This window comes from Gymnogyps californianus, chromosome 25 (genome assembly GCF_018139145.2).
Source record: "Gymnogyps californianus isolate 813 chromosome 25, ASM1813914v2, whole genome shotgun sequence".
In the NCBI taxonomy this organism is placed as follows: Eukaryota; Metazoa; Chordata; class Aves; order Accipitriformes; family Cathartidae; genus Gymnogyps; species Gymnogyps californianus.
Genome location: NC_059495.1, coordinates 1,631,005 through 1,647,897, shown reverse-complemented (window position 1 = coordinate 1,647,897; position 16,893 = coordinate 1,631,005). Strand labels below are relative to the sequence as shown.

The following is a 16,893-nucleotide window of genomic DNA, read 5'->3' as shown; positions in this document are numbered from 1 at the left end:
GGTTACTGCTGGCTATGCTGGATTTGTGACTCTTTCCCTAGGTTTTTTTCATTTTGTAGAGGGCTTTGATTTCTGTTAGGCCTTCCAAGGTGTTTCCAGACCCTTTGGTTCCCTGAGCTGATCCCCAAACTAATAATGTTTGGGAAAATATTTCCAGAGGGCAGGCTAGGTTTTTTCTAACGTGCGGTCCACAGGCCTCTGTTGAAATGAAGGCAAGTATGCCAAATTGCAGTAGGGAAGAGGCTCTGTGTATTACTTTCCTTTAGCATCTCTTGTCATTTTCATGGCGTTCAGCTTTTACATTTTGATTTCAAAATGAGCTACATAGGAGAAGTCAGAGCCAATGCCTCTAACATGGCATTGCTCTGCTTGACAGTAATAGCTAGGAATTTCCTGCAGACAAAATGTGTATTTATTATGTAGAGTCCTTTGTTACCATCATCTGTACAGTGTCCTTAAAGTGGTTGGAAGGATAAGGGTGTTATTTTCAGTAATAATAATAATAATTGCATTAGAGTAGTTTACAAGCAGCTGGAAGGCTAAATGGAAAAGTCAGTCCTGTATTCTTGAGACCTTCTTGCTTCTCCAGGGTTTTAGTCACCTGGATCTATTATCCAAGTCCTTGGTACAGCAGGCTTTGGGGGAAGGACTTGGACAGGCAGGTGGATTGTCTGCTACACAAAAGCTTTTTTCTTTTTTTTTTTTTTTTTTTTTTAAATATGTAAAAGGCAGTGTTGTCCTTTCAAATACCAGATAACCATTTTCTTGTGTTTCTTGCTGAGCCTTCTGTTCCATCATTTTTAATCTCATTTGCTTGCAAACCCCATAAACCCTGACTTGGACCCTGCTCTGCGGCTTTGGACATTGCTGAACTTCTGAACCGGCCCTTTTGTCGGTGTGAATGTGCTAATGCTCTTCTTTAACCTTTAGCCATTTTAATTTATGAAATTAAATAAACCTTTGATTCTTATGTTTTCTATATTTATGACCTAATTTTTTTTATCTATTTTTCTCTCTTTCTCTCTTTCTTTCTTTTTCTTCCTCGTCCTTTCTTCCCTCCCCTCTCCCTTCTTCCCCTTACTCCTTTCCTATGTCTGTCGTCATACATGTCACCTTGGATCTCACGGGGAAACATCCACGCTTGCCACATGCACCAAATTTGTTTTTAAACAACCATATTTTCCCCTCCTGGGAACCATTGTCTGGCACCTGCAGCGACCTTGGGAAGTCCATCAACGTCGTCCTCCTTTGTTTCATTGCTTCTTTCTGCAGTGACTCTGCTTTTACTCTGTTAGAAACTCAAAATAAAATAAAGCAATATTTGCTTGAAACGGCCTGGGTTCCACCAAGGCGTGAAAGCAGATAACTGTGCTTCAGAGGATCATGTCAGTTCAGAAAACAAACAAACAAAAACAAACACAGAACATTTAAATAAATAAAATGTTTAATTTGAAGGAGTCAGTATTTTGTAACAAGGAAAAAAGGTTTAAGCCAAGTTTTTTCTCTTTAACATTTTTTTGTTACTTGTAATGAATTTGCCCTCTTTAATGGATGTAAAGAAAGATTTTTTGTTGTTGTTGTTGTTGTTTGCTTGCTGTTTTTCATCAAAGGAAGGTACAATATTGAAAGCCTTTTAAGATACTGCTTTTTACTGATTTCTCTGCACATCTGGTGCTGATCACCGCTGTATTGTGCAAAAGATTTCTAAAGCCCCATCCACAAATCTAAACCCACAGACTATAAAAAGAGAAAGAAGATTTGTCAGAGATGATCTTACTGGTTGCCCAAATGTCTCTGTGGGCTTTTGCATGTGGATTCAAATTTATGGCCATTAGAAGGTTTTCCTGATGTGGTGGTCTGAATATAAACATCTTGTGGGAATTACACTGAAGAGATTTCTTTCTTTCTTTCTTCTTTGTGGTTGAATCCTTGCGACTTCATTGGCCCCTTGTGTGCAGTCAAGTATCTCACGACCCATAGTGGATCTGGGGCATAATACAGCCCACCAGCACACAAATTTGCAATGGATACTTGTCCAATGTTTTCTGGCTTTCCACTACTGTATTATCAACTTCATAGAGAGATCCCTTTTCTTGCCATTTTAACAGAAAAGATTAGCTTGGATCAAGTTAGCTGACCAGCTAAATTATTATTACTGATGCTTAATAATATAATAATATTCATGGTTAACTGTGCATGTGACACTAGCAGACAGGATTAATCCATGGTGTAAATTGGTGCAATATAATGCATCTTTGTTACCAAGTTCTGTGTATTGCATTTCGTTGAACAAATTTCAGTTGACTCTCTTTTCTCTTGTTCTTACTTAAAAAAAAAAAAAAAAAAAAAAAAAGGAAAAAAAACCCAAACAAACACAAAAACCCCCACCCAACAACAACAAAACCCCCTGTGCCCCTCATGAATTGTCTTTGTGATGGGAAATCCATTTGGCTCTGATGATCTTCTGAAAATGAGTATGTCCCTCCCTTTATGTCTCTCTTTGTGAGTGGGCCTGAGGTTGCCAAGGATGAAATTGTTGACATAGTTGTTGAACTGTCTGTACAGAATGTCTCAAATACTATCAGTTAACTAGCAAAAATCTAATAGGGACAAACAAAAACCCCTGCCATCAGTCTTGTCTAACTATGCATTTTATGCTCTGCACATAAGTCTCTGCTGTGTTTATTCAGACCTTGTTCATTATGATTTGTGAACTGCTTTTCTATCTAAATTATAAATGAAAACTTTGTGCAGGTGTTGCACACAAAAGCATGTGGATTTCTTTTAAAGAAACCCCTCACCTCCAGTGTTTTAGAGTTTAGAAAATTTGTTAGATCTTTTGAATTTACACCTTAGTGTTATTGAAGTACAGCAAGAGTAATCATAATACTAAAAAGTTGTGTGACTTTCCCCTATAGCTGAATTTATTAAGTTAATCTGTAGATCTGATATCAGCTTGTATTGTGGATTTCCCCTTATCCACAGACGGAGGTTACTGGCTGAGGTTGAGATATACCTCACCCAACTCATAGGTTATTGTAATTATCTTGCCTAAACTATAACTTCACATAGTGTTGCATGGAGAGAGAGCAGCACCTCTGGAGGTCGTTCTTCCCATTCAAGGAGAGGTGCCTTAAGGCACTGGAGATGCATTGTGCTCTGAGGGGCCTCCTCTCTGTGGTGACTAGGCAAAGCCCAGACAAGTAGATGAGAGATCATTTACGTGGTTGAAGTTACTTGAAATGAATCCCATACGCAATGGCAAACAGGAATCCAGTCAACATGGAATATATACAAAAAGAGCTTCTGTCCCGGTGTTTGTGAACTAAGGAGCATAACTGATATTTTTACCACCAGTTTATGTGGATTTGTAACATGTCAGATACAAATACAAAGGATCAGATATACATCAGATCCTTGAGGTCTGACAGTCTTTGCTGGACAAGGTCCCCCGCGTTATTCTTGATGTAAATAAAATAAAAGTTTGCAGAAGAGCCAGCTCTCTCTTCTGTGCTCGGAGATGAGACATAGATTCAGGTCTGGAACCAGAAGAAGTTCAGACACTCAGATTTTCAGCGCACACATGCAACCTTGCAAGTACATGTTCTATGTGAACAAATCGTACCTACAGGAAGGCTGGAACCTCAACCCTTAGAAAAGATGTTTCCATGTGTGTCATGAGCTGCAGAGCCTTGTAGGATCTCCCATGGCCCATGGGATTCCAGCAGCTGTGTACCCCCAGTTTGTTGTTAAGTCTCTCCATGTTTTCAAAGATGTTTGTCAAAGCGTTACTTTGGCTGCCTTCATTTTACGGGAAGGCCTTGTTTGATAACGTTCTGCTCCACCAGGATCCGTTGCAATTGTTCACACCTCCTAGCTTCTGCCAGATAAAAAGAAGTTTTTGAAGCTCTCCTGACTCTTGAAGCTGGTGGAGTGGAACGAGCAGCCAGTGGCACTGAGGTGTGTACATTGCAGTAGTGTAGAAGAACGGCAGCTGTGGCAGAGGTCAGACTGCGAATCAGCTGTTCAGATTTACAGTCTGTTTTACTCCTGAAAAGAGGATCTTCATGTGACTTACTCTTTGCTTACAGTTCTTCCTTTTTGTATGCTCATATTCCCCTTTTCATCCTTCGAAAGGGAGTCAGTCGTAGGAAAATAACAGAGCTTGAAGCCAGGAGCAGACCACTGAAGCCACACAGTGTTGGTGACAATCTAAAAGGAGTTCAGTAGTAGTTTTGGGAAATATCCATTAGCCTCTTGTCTTGGAAGGAATGCTTCACAGACTGCTGTGTATTTCTGCTACCTAGCAGCTAAGTTGAAAGCAAGCATAGATTGTCAAGCCTAAATCTGTGTGGAAACAGAGGCTGTTGTCACTTGGAATAGGAGGTTGCTTGCATGTTGCTTTTCTCCACTATAAATTGTGCAGAGTGTCTGAGAGAATGAGGTCTGTAAAATGTGGCACCCCTTGTTTGAAAGATACTTTTAAGTGTTTGCAAATTAAAGCTGTTAGCATCCACTGAGAACAAATAGCTCTTCTCCTGCTTTTTTTTTTTTCTTCTGATGCATGAAATGAATTTTTATTTTTGTTTGTTCTTCTCTTCTGCCAAATGTTGTAGGACCTCTGAAATGCCTGGAATCATATCTGCTTCTCTCCATCCCTTTTTTGTCTCTTTGTCTGCCTGTGCCTCAACATTCTCTGCACGCTCTAGCTGAGACCCCACTAGGAAGACACATCTGAGTGGTTCTGCTCTCTCTGACAGGGCAGATGTCTGTACAGAGTTGCAGAAAGTAAAACTGATGCGTCATTTTATTGTACAGTCTAAAATAAGGGTGATTAGAAAGGTCAGTCTTGCAGGAAGCTCATTTTCCATTGAAAAAATAATTCGTAATTAATAAATTCTTCACTTCTTTAGAATTAAGGACTCAAGAATTTTTTTAACACTTTGTGTTTCCTTATTTAACCTGTGGAAGTATTATTCCTCTTAGTCCTGAGAATAGCAAAAGGGAATCAATGGAAAGCTTCTCATCAGGTCGAACGTGCTCTGGATCAGGTCAGAAATGTCCACCATCTGTTTACACGGTAGCACTCACTGGTGATACACATGTACTGTCATACACAGTGTTAGCAGCTGGTGCTCAACAACCTAACTGTTTGTTTATACATTTATTTTGTATGCTAAATTGTTTTAGGCCCCAGCAAACTCGTTAGGGTTATTAAGTGTCTAAATATTAGTTTGATTAAATGCAACATAAATTTAGCTATAGGATGGAGTGAATAGTTGTTAAAGTATTTGTAGATCAATTTAATTTATTCAAATGTGCCAGTCTGTGAAACTGAATAATATACTACATGCTTCCTGCATTTTATAGCAACAGCAAAATTCCTTTACAAAATACATACAGAAAAAAGAAATGCAGCACCAACAGCCTCCAAGTTCATGGAGTCTTTACGGATTCTTATATTATTGTTCCTTATTGCTAGTCTCTGAAAGATTTGGAATATCAATTCATGTCACGAATTAGAATTTATAAAACCAGAACTAGCAGAAGAGATTTGAAAGTTACTGAAAATTGCAGGGCTTTCCTACTAGCCTAGAAAAAAAACATTGCAGGCAATTACCTTGGCCCAGTTTCATTGTCTGAAAGGTAAAATCTGAGAATAGCACAAAAACAAGGGCGTTCCTCTGCAGATTTGCCCTTATTCTCCCCATCTCCATACTCCTCTTCCTGGCAGCCGTTCCTGTCGTAGCTGCTCGTGTTCCCTAGGGCAGAGCAGGAAAGATAATGGTTTGGAAGGGAGGGAGAAACATGGAGGGGAGAGTTGTACCTATTCAGTAGCTCTCCTTTGGGTGTTTAGAGAGAGAAGAGTTATTTTGTAGCTATCATAGCAGAAATCGGATCTTTGGGAACAGTAGTGCTTGGTGGTTTTTATAACCTTGTGCAGCAGGTTCCCAAATTTCAGTCTACTACCAGGCTACAGCAGTTCTTGGGGACTGCTGTCCTGCAGCACTTCAAGTCGAAGTTTCGTGGACAGCACAGTCCCTCAGTGTAACTTGGGTGCTCTTTGCAATTTTGTGCGTCAGCTGCAGATCATTGTCTGTGGCTGCAAGACCACAGCAGTCTGGGTTAGAACTGTATCTTCATGCTAACTAAACCAAATGGACTTCTGAGGAAACTCAGGATTATTTTGTAGTTATACAGGAACCCTCCTAGTGTGGCATTATAAATAGTTTATGCCCTTGCTTCCTAGACATAAGAGATAGGACCCTGAGACAGAGTGGAAGGATAGTTGGGCACATCTTTGCTATGAACCGTTGGTTATATTGGCTTCAGCAAATCTCTGGCAGTTGTACTGGCTAAAGCTTTACTGTTTCAGGAATGCTTGGGGTCAGAGAGAAAATCGGTGGTAGAAAAGAGAATTGATACTAGGTTTGAACATCTTTATATGTTGTGTTAGTCATAAAACCATCTTTTCTCTGTTATATCTGATCTTTTCTAACTTTTCATGTGAGAAAAGCCTTGCAGGTTATTTGATACTGTGCCTGTGGTTTGGACAAGTTTCATAAAACCTGGGATACCTGCAACACTTTTCAGATTTTCTGTCTGTGAACATTTAGATTTTTGTTCATGTTACGTTTGTAAGTGTTTTTAGTGCCTCACAAGAAGCTGATGGAAGCTACGTAAAAGCAAAATCTAGACAGGCTGTAGATCAAATCATGGAGCCATCACTGGTCCTTTGAGTAGAAGTCTCGCACTTTCTCCATCGTACACGTTGCAATTAGCAAGATCAGTCATTTTGTGGGGCCTCGTATTTGCTGGGGGTTTTTTTGCAGAGCAGAGCGTCTGCTGTCCCAATGGATCGTAGTGCTTGCCAAGGGCTATCAGAGAACTAATGCTATGCTTCCCAAGCACTAGTCATAGAAATGCACAGACATGCACACACAAGTGTATGAGAACCCACCATTGTCATTTTAAGGGGAATGGCAAATGTTGCTTGGAACAGGAACCATCTTTTTCTTCCATTTTTGCTTTCTGTTACTAATCCTAAATAGAGAGAGGTGAGTATTCAAACAGGCTTTTCTGCAGTAGTGCTAAATAATCTGCATAAAATCCCTGTTTAGAAAACAAAGCAGATTTCTATTCAACCAAATTTGGTGGAGAAAGATATGATATTCTGCTCTCATTTGGGGATTTCTGTTAAAATTTCATGTTATTCCTAGCCTAAGCTCATCCACCTTCTGTTTCCAGCTTTTGAATCTTGTTGTATCTTTGCTCAAATAAAGTGCCTTTATTGTATGTACTATTCTGCTGCATATAGGGCTACAATGACCTAATTCATCCCTGCACATTTCTTTTTTTAAAGTTACATTGACTGAGTTTCCCAAGTAATTTTTTTTTTTTAATTCTTCAACCACAATTGTGATATTTCCCTGAATCGCCGTCTTTATCAGCATCTTTTCTGACCAGCTTTCCCACATTAGTCATACCGATGCCAAAGACAGAGGTATTCTTTCCTTTCCAGCTCCTTGTATCCCTGTTTATACATGTGCCTTAGTATTGCCAGAAATGAAATGGTAGCAGGCTGGCCCAGGGTCCCGTGGGAATGCCTGAACCTTTTGATCTCCAATGGCACAGCAAATTGACTCCTGCACAGGGAAGAAATGAGTTCCTTCCTTACTATTCATGTAAAGCAGCTTGCCCTAGTCCAATACCATGTGTAAACACTAAGGCGCTTGAAAACAGCCACTGCTGCAATGCCTGCTGAGGACGCAGAAGCTTTGGCTGTGCCCCAGAGCCAGCGGCTGTGATTGTCCTAACGGGTTTGCAGTTTTTGCAGTAGTTCTTGCAGTTCACATGGGTCATGTGCTGTGGTTCACACACAAGGTGTGGGCAATGTATAAGGCTATTGATGTGGTTTATGCCACAGATAATTCCTGACCTTGAAGAGCTTATAGCTGACACTGACAGGTCTTGTAGAAGCTGGTGGGGAGAGGAAGCAAAGAGTAGGACTCTCATTTGAACGGAATTTTCCAGAAGATGTCTTGTAGCACATGGGAAAATTCCATCTGTCCCAGGATGAAATATTTTGTCTCACTCCAGCTCTGGTGACTGAGATGAGGTATATTTTAGAGGCACAACAAGGAACTATTATTCTGTAATCCTGTCTGTGATGCTTTCCTTAGTGCACTTTTACTAGCCTGCCAAGGAGCTCATTCCCAGAAAGATGATGTAGATGAGAAGAAAAGTTTGACACATCTTTAGCTTTTTCTTCAGGAGCTGGTGTGAACAGGAACATGTTAATTATTGAATAATCCATGCAAGAATCCTGAATACATTAGAAGAGGGAAAGTACATGACCTCCTCACTCCCTGCATGCATTGGAGGGTGATTAATTCATTTAATTATGCAGCTTGCTGCAAGATGTTGGCAGGGGTCTGGTCTGTGGCACAAATGTTCTGCTGAGCATATAATGGACTTGTGATATAAGTGTCAGTGTCAGGTGCCTCAGAGTGACTTTTAGATACAGTCAAATGCAGAAAGAAACTTTCCTGTTGGAGTCTGGCTTCCTTAATACGTATCAGGGTCACAAAATGAAACAACACTTATCTGCCTCATGCTAAGGATGTTCTGTCTCCTATTTTTAAGTAATAAAATGTGTGGCGGAGGGTATGGCTCTGTCTGTGAGCCCTGGAAATGATCTCTCCACCTGTCAAAGTCAACACAGATCGGGCTGAGGGGAAAGAGGTGTTTTGCTGCGGTTTCCTACAAAGAAAAGATTCTAAGTGTTCGGGGGTTGTGACATCCAGCAGTAAAAAATGCAGTAGAAATTAATAGAATTGCATCTTAATTGAAAGAAAAAAACCAAAATACTCCTACGGACAATGACAAACATGCTGCTCTTGTTCAGCTGACTCAGTAAACATCAGTAAGCAGCTCTGTCAGATGCACAGGCCTTTGCTGAGTCCATAGTCCCATAGTAAGAGGCAGATTATCTGACAGTTGAGACCAGCAAGCAGGTTTTGAGTAGTTTGGTACATCTAAATAGGTGCTGAACTGTATGAGCCAACAGCCAAATGCTCTCCCTGCGGATCAGCAGCTTGGGAAGAATTATTGTGAATAAAACAAGGGGAAAAAAAAGTAGTTTGTGTTCAGGGTATGATAGTAAGAGGCTGGGAAGCTGCAGCTGGCAACATTCAAGGCTGTGCCTGTTGGTTTTGTGATGACCAAAGGTTTTGACAGGATTAACTGATGTGTTTATCCACTCCCTGTTTCTAAGAAAGTACTTGGCATTTTACAAGCAGGTACAAAGTTAAAGGCACTTCTCCTGAAGTTAGTACTATATGGGCAACCCCATGCATTTTATAGGCCTGCATCACCACCTCTCACCTGCTGTCCTTTTGTTTACTGGAAAAGGCAAGGTATTTTTTTCTATTCTATAGCTGGGGAAATGTGGTGGAGATTGGGTGTGGTGGAGCAGGAAGCTGCTGTGACCAGGACAATGTCAACAGAGTGACAATCTGCTTATCTTTACCATCTGCTTCCTCAGAAGGCTACTTGGATTGTTGTCTGTACCTAAGCCAAACACTCCTAGAGCATTCACTGATGAGCTCATCTATCTCTGGATAAGACAGGAAAAGCTTACCACTTTCCAGTTCTGGATAGCTGGGTCTTACCTGAGCAACAGGAAGGGGTTTAATTCCTCCTTTCGTTTTCACCACATAAGGGGCTAATCAACACTGAGGCCCCACACAGTATTCTGTATCCCACCAGGCATGTCATGCTACAGAGTCTAGGCTTCACTTACACTTGTCCTTGTGCCAGGCTGGCAGTGCCAAAGTCATTCTGGACCCTAGACACAGCCTTCATCTTGAGGAAGTGGTGGAGGGAAACAGGAGCCCTTCAGAGTTCCAGCTGGGTATACGCGAGAGTAGAAGAGGTTTCTGTAGTCTGCTTTCCAGGCCTCAGCCCAATAGAGATGGAAAAAGCCCCACTAGGTCCAGGTGAATCTGTCTTTTCAGGTAGATTGTCCTGCATGTCTTTAGGATAAAGTACTGATTGTAACACAAGGCTGCTAGAAAGACGGTGTACTCTCTTTAAGTTTCCCACGCTTGCAACCTAAGCATAGCCAAATTTGAGCCATAACTAGCCCCAACTCACCTTTTAACTACAATGCCTTCTTTTCTTCTCTTTTTGGTCTCTAAAGCCAGCACTAGCCCTACCTCAGGCCTTGGGACTGCTGCCATTGTAGGCATTCTCATTGTTATCTTTGTGCTGCTCCTGGTGGCTGTGGATGTGACCTGCTACTTCCTGAACAAGTGTGGCCTGCTGATGTGCATTGCAGTCAACTTATGCGGCAAATCCGGCCCGGGAGCCAAGGGCAAAGACATGGAGGAGGGCAAAGCCGCCTTCTCGTGAGTACTGTCATCGCTTATATTGCTCCTTCTGTTGATCAGTGTGTCCCCTCAGCAACTCCGGAAAAGAAACTGTTTTAGGGAGTTCTAGGTTACTCATCTCTGATGGGAGGGTACTGAAAAGACCTGGGGCCACGCTGGTTCTGCTTTATGTTTCCAGGAAGGGGTTTCTTCAGCCGTTTCTGTTTTTGTCCTATTCCTGTTAGCAGCCATCAAATGGCTGGCCCAAATGCTGGACATCACGGTGGTCTTCTGTGCTGTAGGTAATAACTGGAAGGGGAAGTGACAAAAAGAAGTAATCTGCTGTTTAGGCCAGTCTGTTTCTGTCGTTCACTATCGACATTTGCAGCATGTCTTTGCAGGAGGATACCTAGCGTGAATGGGAACCAATCTCCATGCAATTCCTTTGTTACAGGAAAGATGAGTCCAAGGAGCCTATTGTGGAGGTGCGGACTGAAGAGGAGCGGACCCCCAACCACGATGGGGGAAAACACACAGAGCCCAATGAGACCACGCCGCTGACGGAGCCAGAGTATGTTGGCATTAGTCAATCTTAGCACAGGGTCAATACATTGCCCTCAGTTGCCTTAAACCCTGATCCCCCATGCCCATGACTTAGGGCAGGAAGAGAAGAAAGGTAAAAGCTCTACATTCCATTTGTGATACACCAGTGAGGAAATGCCTTCTCTCTTCCTCAAGATTTAGTGACTCCTATTTCCAGCACTGGAAGGGAAAAGGGAGTAAAGCAATGTTTCCTGAAGGGCCTGTCTCTGCCAGTCCTGTCCAGTGTGTAGATCAGGCACCTGTCCAGATTCGCTGCAAAGGATCCAGAGCAAAAGCAGCCCCCAGCTAGCACCAACTCCTGCTTGAGCTCTGCCCTAGCAATGCTGGATGAGTGCTTGAACACCCCATGGTGAAAGCAGTCCTCTCTACTGATAGCAGCAGAGTAGCTACGCTCTGGATGTTGGGGGAGGCATGGCAAGTCTGATTATTCTGTGAGAGGGCTGAGAGCTACCTACAAGCTTTGTTTATATTGGAGAACTTGTTTGGGGCCTGAGTCTGTGAATCCATGTTAGCTGGGATTGGCAAGGTTTAAGTATTGCCCGCTGTCTACATTAAGCTCTTTCCTAGACTGTTGCAGTTCTAGTGTCCTCTGAGAACTTCTCCATAGCTTCTGGAGTATTAATGGGAGGAATTCACTTTAGGAAGCTGCTGAAATGCTTGTTACTATTTGGGTCAGGTTTGGGATTGATGGCACAAGTTTCGTTCGTTTTCTTTAGCAGAGTCATCACAGTGGTGAGGTGGTCAGGCTTTTCCACCCACATACTGTAGACCTCCTTTGACTAGGTTAGCAGTGGGGCCCACTGTGCTGGAAGTCTGTGAGGTGAGAGGAGAAAGGAGGCTATGTCCACAAGCAGCACTGAAATGTGGATGCGCAGCAATGAGGAATAGCTGGGATTTATATTGTCCTGATTTTCTTGGCTAGTCTTACCAGAGTTTTAACTCAATTATCCTCCTCTGTGAAGGTTTTCTCTCTGTTAATAAGCCTGAGGTGGTGTTCTCAGGCACACTGGCTTCTCATGGAATAAACCATTTGTTTTTCCAGCCTCACATCCGTGTACTTGTTAAGGCAACCAGTGCTACATGATGGCTGCTAAAGCGTAGTTACACTGTCAGACATTGTCCTAAAGCAAACCTTTTTCTAGCTAACACAACAGGCTGGAATCTGATCAAAAGGGCAGAAAACATCACCTAAAAGCTGCATGTATGTATGTGTATGTACATATATAAGCATTACATGTGCATGTGAGAAAAAAGAATTATATTCTCTGTGGTTTGATGAAGGCCTTAGACTTGCAGGAAAAACGACAGGGCCAAGATGAGGGACTGGATTCAGGGGTCCTACACTGGGACCTTGTTGCGTGGTGACAGATGGCACAGGGCTGCAAGCTCAGGGAATTGGTAGAAAGCTTCCTTGTGAGGTTAGGTGGAAGAGGCTGAGAGGAAAGTTAGGCTAAAAGAGAAGAGTTTCTGCAAGTTGACAGGGTTACGTTTGGCTAAGACTTGAACCAAAATCTACGTGAACAAGCCATTCGTGAAGATTGTGTCCTCTTTGCTCTTTTTCTCTTCCTAGTTGTTCCTCAGTCATCCCAGCCAGCCCTTGCTACCCTTTGCACATTTGACCTCTGAAAGGTTTCTGCTTCTCTGAGTATCTCTCCATGTTCTGTGTGTGTTGTAACCATGTGCCATGCTGCTGCTGCACCACCCACTTGCCTTCTCACTCTTACGCTCTGCTCCCCTTTCCCCTGCTGTCATTTATGGGCTTCATTGTCTCTATTTCTCTTCTACTCCTGTCCTCTTCACAGGCACCCCACCGATACTGCAGCTACTGTTGAGGACATGCTGCCTTCTGTAACTACGGGCACCACTAACTCTGACACTATCACTGAAACCTTTGCCACTGCTCAGAACAGCCCCACCAGCGAGACCACTACGCTGACCTCCAGTATTGCCCTGCCAGCCACGGCCATTCCTGACTCAAACTCCATGTCGCCTGGCCAGGCTACTCCAGCCAAAGGGGCAACCACCTCAGTCTCTTCACCACCACCACCCTCCTCCACCCCCAGAGTGGCCCCCCTTGTTGATCTCAGCGATACCCCAAGCTCTACTCCAGCTACTACTAATTTGTCTTCAAGTGTCCTGTCCAACCAAGGTGCAGTGCTCAGCCCCAGCGCTGTTGCCACCGTGGCCGAGACCTCCAAAGTGGCAGCTGGTAACAAGCCAGCTGCCCCAAGCCCTGCAAACCTCACTAGCCCTCCAGCTCCATCAGAGCCCAAGCAGGAGGTCTCAAGCACCAAGAGTCCTGAAAAGGAAGCTGTGCAGCCCAGTATAGTGAAGAGCCTAACAGAGACAACCAAGAACCCAAGCAATATGAAGAGCGAGGCTGCTTCAGGCAGCACCACAAACCCCTCCCAGAATGAGGACTTTAAAATGGACGAAGGGACCTTCAAGACACCAGACATTGATCTTGCAAAGGATGTTTTTGCAGCTCTTGGCACTACTACTCCTGCCAGTGTGACTAGCGGGCAAGCTCGTGAGCTTGCTTCTTCCACTGCAGACAGCTCTGTACCTGCTGCACCTGCAAAGACCGAGTATGGCTGCCTTTAATCTTCTGTTGGTTGTGTGCTATGTCTCTTGTGCACTGGTGCTTGTGCTGTGTTCTTGTTGGGTGTTCTCTTAACTAATCTCATTGTTTCCTTAGCAAACTAACTCACCTGTGAACCAACTAAACAGGGCTTGGCTTTAAAGGTCCAGGAAGAAAGCAAGAATAGGCTGTGCCAGGGAAGCAGAGAAAAGACAAACCCAGGAATTTATCATAAATGTGTTGTTCTTTAGACTTCTATGCAGCTTTGTCTATCGTAGGTTATTCTTTTATGAAAGAGATCAGAAACAGTTCAGTTTGGTGCAAAGGAAGCGCTGTCCTCAGAGGCGCTGAGTTCCTGCGGTTCAATGAGCACAGCCAAATTCAATTTCCTAACAGAACAGTGGAGCCCTTGAGAACTTATTTCAGTGTAAGGTGGGGCAGAAACTAGTGCCATGTGAAACTGTAAAAGCATGGTACTTCTGGATTTGTCCCTAGACTGGCAAAAGGATAAGGCAATGTGACTCTGTCTGAGAGAGGGGGAGCAGTCACAGCACAGCTGGGCCAGGATTACGTGGCAGTGTGTTGTCAGGGTATATTAGAGATGAGTCTCCGTCCACTGTACCGGGTCTCCTCTTTACCCAGCTGATTTATTCAGAGGGCATCAGCATGCCCCTAGGCAGGACAACCCTAGGGGTCCTTTGGAGCCTTATGCCATCTGGACAGGACCCACTTTTCTCAGCTGAGACGAGTCTCCACCTTGTGTTTGGCAGGAGACACTGTAACTGGAGACTGAAAACAGCACGAAGTCCTCACCTGGGTAACTCGGGGGACGGTCCCCAGCTGTTGTGCAGATGTTGGGCAAGAACACTCTTGCTGTGTTGGTTTGGATGGCAGTTGCTGACGGAGCCATGAGCACAGAAGCCTGGAAAATGCTGACTGAAAATGGATAAGCCACCCTTGAGGGGACAAGTACCTAAGGTCCCTGTTCCTTCTGGCTTCCTATTTGGACACCATGTGTTGATAGAGGCAGGATGAAATAGAAGGAGTATCTCATCTTTCCTGCCTGAGGAAGGTCTGTGCTTTATCATGAGAAAGAGTCCTGAAAAAGCAGCTCAGATTTGTTGTGGGAGCAGCTCCCAAAACCAAAAGACTGAGTTCACACTGCATCTTTAGCTTTTGCAAAGGAAACTGTATTGAGGACACTGGCCTCTGCACTGTCAGCTACCTTGCTGCCAAGAACCTAACTAGCTGTTCTAGAGCTAGGTTTACAGCTCACTCAGATAAATCTAGGCTATGCTACAGCAACCACACTGGAGACGTACCCTAAGTCACAGCTTTGGTTAGAACTTTTTCCATCCTCACATCTCCGGGAAAATTACCTCATTCCGGAAGCCTTGTATTTAATCCAAAATAAAGCATTGGCCTTGATCGTCGGCTTTGACACTGTGATTGCAATGTGTATTAGCACTCACAGAAGAGCAGTCAGTCAGACAGTGTAGGACCAAGAACCAGGCTCTTTTCCAGATCTGAGTGAAAACCCATGCTATTTTACTGTATTATTCAGGCGCCTTTACCTGAATCTGGTATGGCTCTGGTCTCCCTACCTCCCTGCTGTGCTCCCGTCCTCCCCTAAGTCAGGAGACGTTCCTGCCGTGTGACTATTCCACAGCACTGCCTTGTGCCCCACACAGCTATGGAGCATTTGGCCCTTCCTGGAAGGCCTGGGTGGCACAGCAGATGCACTAGGGTTGGAGGGAACCGGGCAGCCTCGATGGATGCAGCTGAGCTGCTCCCAAGCAGAGAAATCCATGTTCGCTTCAGTTCACTGCACCTAAAGTCACTGCCCTGTCATGCTGGGGGCTACAGAGAGACAAACAGAATAGAGAATTGTGATCTGGTACTGAGCTGAAAGGAGGTAGGAAATGGTTTGCCCATAGCAAGGAAACATTTCAACTGAATTAATGCAACTTGGTCTGTGTCATGTAAATGAATTCTTGGTATGGTGGAATGCAGAGCTGTGTTCTTTCTGCCAATCCAGCCACCTCCTTCTACCTGTGCTGCTCATCTGCTTCCCTTGGCGCAAATCAGTATTGCAACCATAGGCTTAGATTCATCTCACCTGCTCATCAGGGTGAGTTAAGATTGCAGTCATCTCAGACTAACTTTGTGGCTAATGGGCTGGAACGGGCACTTCCTCAGGGAGGCCACCAGGTACGCCTTGTGTGGCATTTTTCATGACTATGAAGAGAGCGTTGGACAAACAGGCTTCTCTGATTCTTCAGTGAAGTGCCAAAAGACAGGCTGATGAACCTGAGCTTTAGCCTGTGAAGATGTTCACCTCCCTTACACTTGTGAAAATGGGTTTGATAAAATTCACTTCTGTGTTTCCCTTCCTGCAACATAGTGGGAAATTCTGAGACTGACTTCCTGTAGGGAGAAGGATTTTCTGCTAAATTGGCAGTCTGTTTTAATAGGACATTTGGGTGACATAAATGAGTGATGGTAAAATCAAATTCCTTTGCAATTGTGTGAGTTTTCCCTTTTGCTCCTTTTTGCACACCACAACGCGCCTTGTGCCACTGCTGCAGCCTGAGACCTCATCCTACTAGTATGTTAACTCAGGGCAGGAGGAAAATCAAAAAAGATTTCACTAGAGCTAAATGAAGCTGGGGCAAGGGGTGAGTTTGGTTTTACTTATTTCTGCATCTGGAAATGCTCATTTTGCTCTAGCAAGGCAATATATTTGCTTGTTTCCAGAAACATATTCTTTCCTTATCACTAATTCAGCAGTAGACAGTCTATATTTCTCTGCTTCTAAACTGTGCCATTTTGGTGATTCTTCTTCAGGAAAATCCCAGTAGAAGACAAATCTGAAGTGCAAGCAACGGAAACTAAGACACCTCCAGCAGAAGTCAAGACGGTCCCCAATGAAGCCACACAAACAAATGAAAATGAGAGCAAAGCATGATCAGCGACAGATGAAAGCAAATGACAGAACAACTTCACCCAAGCATTTAAAACACAAAACACAACACACATCTCATTCCTCTAGTGTCTGTTGCCTTTTTTAAAAAAAAACAAACAAAACAGAAAATGCATAAATGGGGGGAGGGGGAATCTCTCTTTTTCTTTTCTTTTCTTCTCTTTTTTTTTTTTAAAGATTTCTAGAAAGGTTCTATTTGTTGTGCACTTGCTTTTAAAAAGTAATACATTTTAAAAACAGGGTTAAACCCGTAACCAAATCAGGGCTTAGCTGACCGTATGTATATTCAGATAAGCAAAACTGCAAATACCGTTTGCAATGTGGTTGGGAAGCTCAAAATCAACTAGTCCTAG

The 16,893-nt window shown here is 43.4% G+C and overlaps 1 protein-coding gene across 2 annotated transcripts in view; it reads left to right on the top strand.

Moving 5' to 3' along the window:
* NCAM1 (neural cell adhesion molecule 1) overlaps positions 1-16,582 on the top strand; it is a 147,168-nt gene extending 130,586 nt beyond the window's left edge. The window contains exons 16-19 of one of the 2 annotated variants that reach the window (XM_050910882.1): positions 10,205-10,412; positions 10,828-10,944; positions 12,779-13,564; positions 16,405-16,582. In XM_050910882.1, coding sequence (XP_050766839.1) covers positions 10,205-10,412; positions 10,828-10,944; positions 12,779-13,564; positions 16,405-16,525 — 1,232 coding nt within the window. In that variant the 3' untranslated portion in view covers positions 16,526-16,582. The remainder of the gene's footprint in view (positions 1-10,204; positions 10,413-10,827; positions 10,945-12,778; positions 13,565-16,404) is intronic. The other variant, XM_050910883.1, reaches the window with a different exon arrangement.
* The last annotated feature ends 311 nt before the right edge of the window (positions 16,583-16,893 follow it).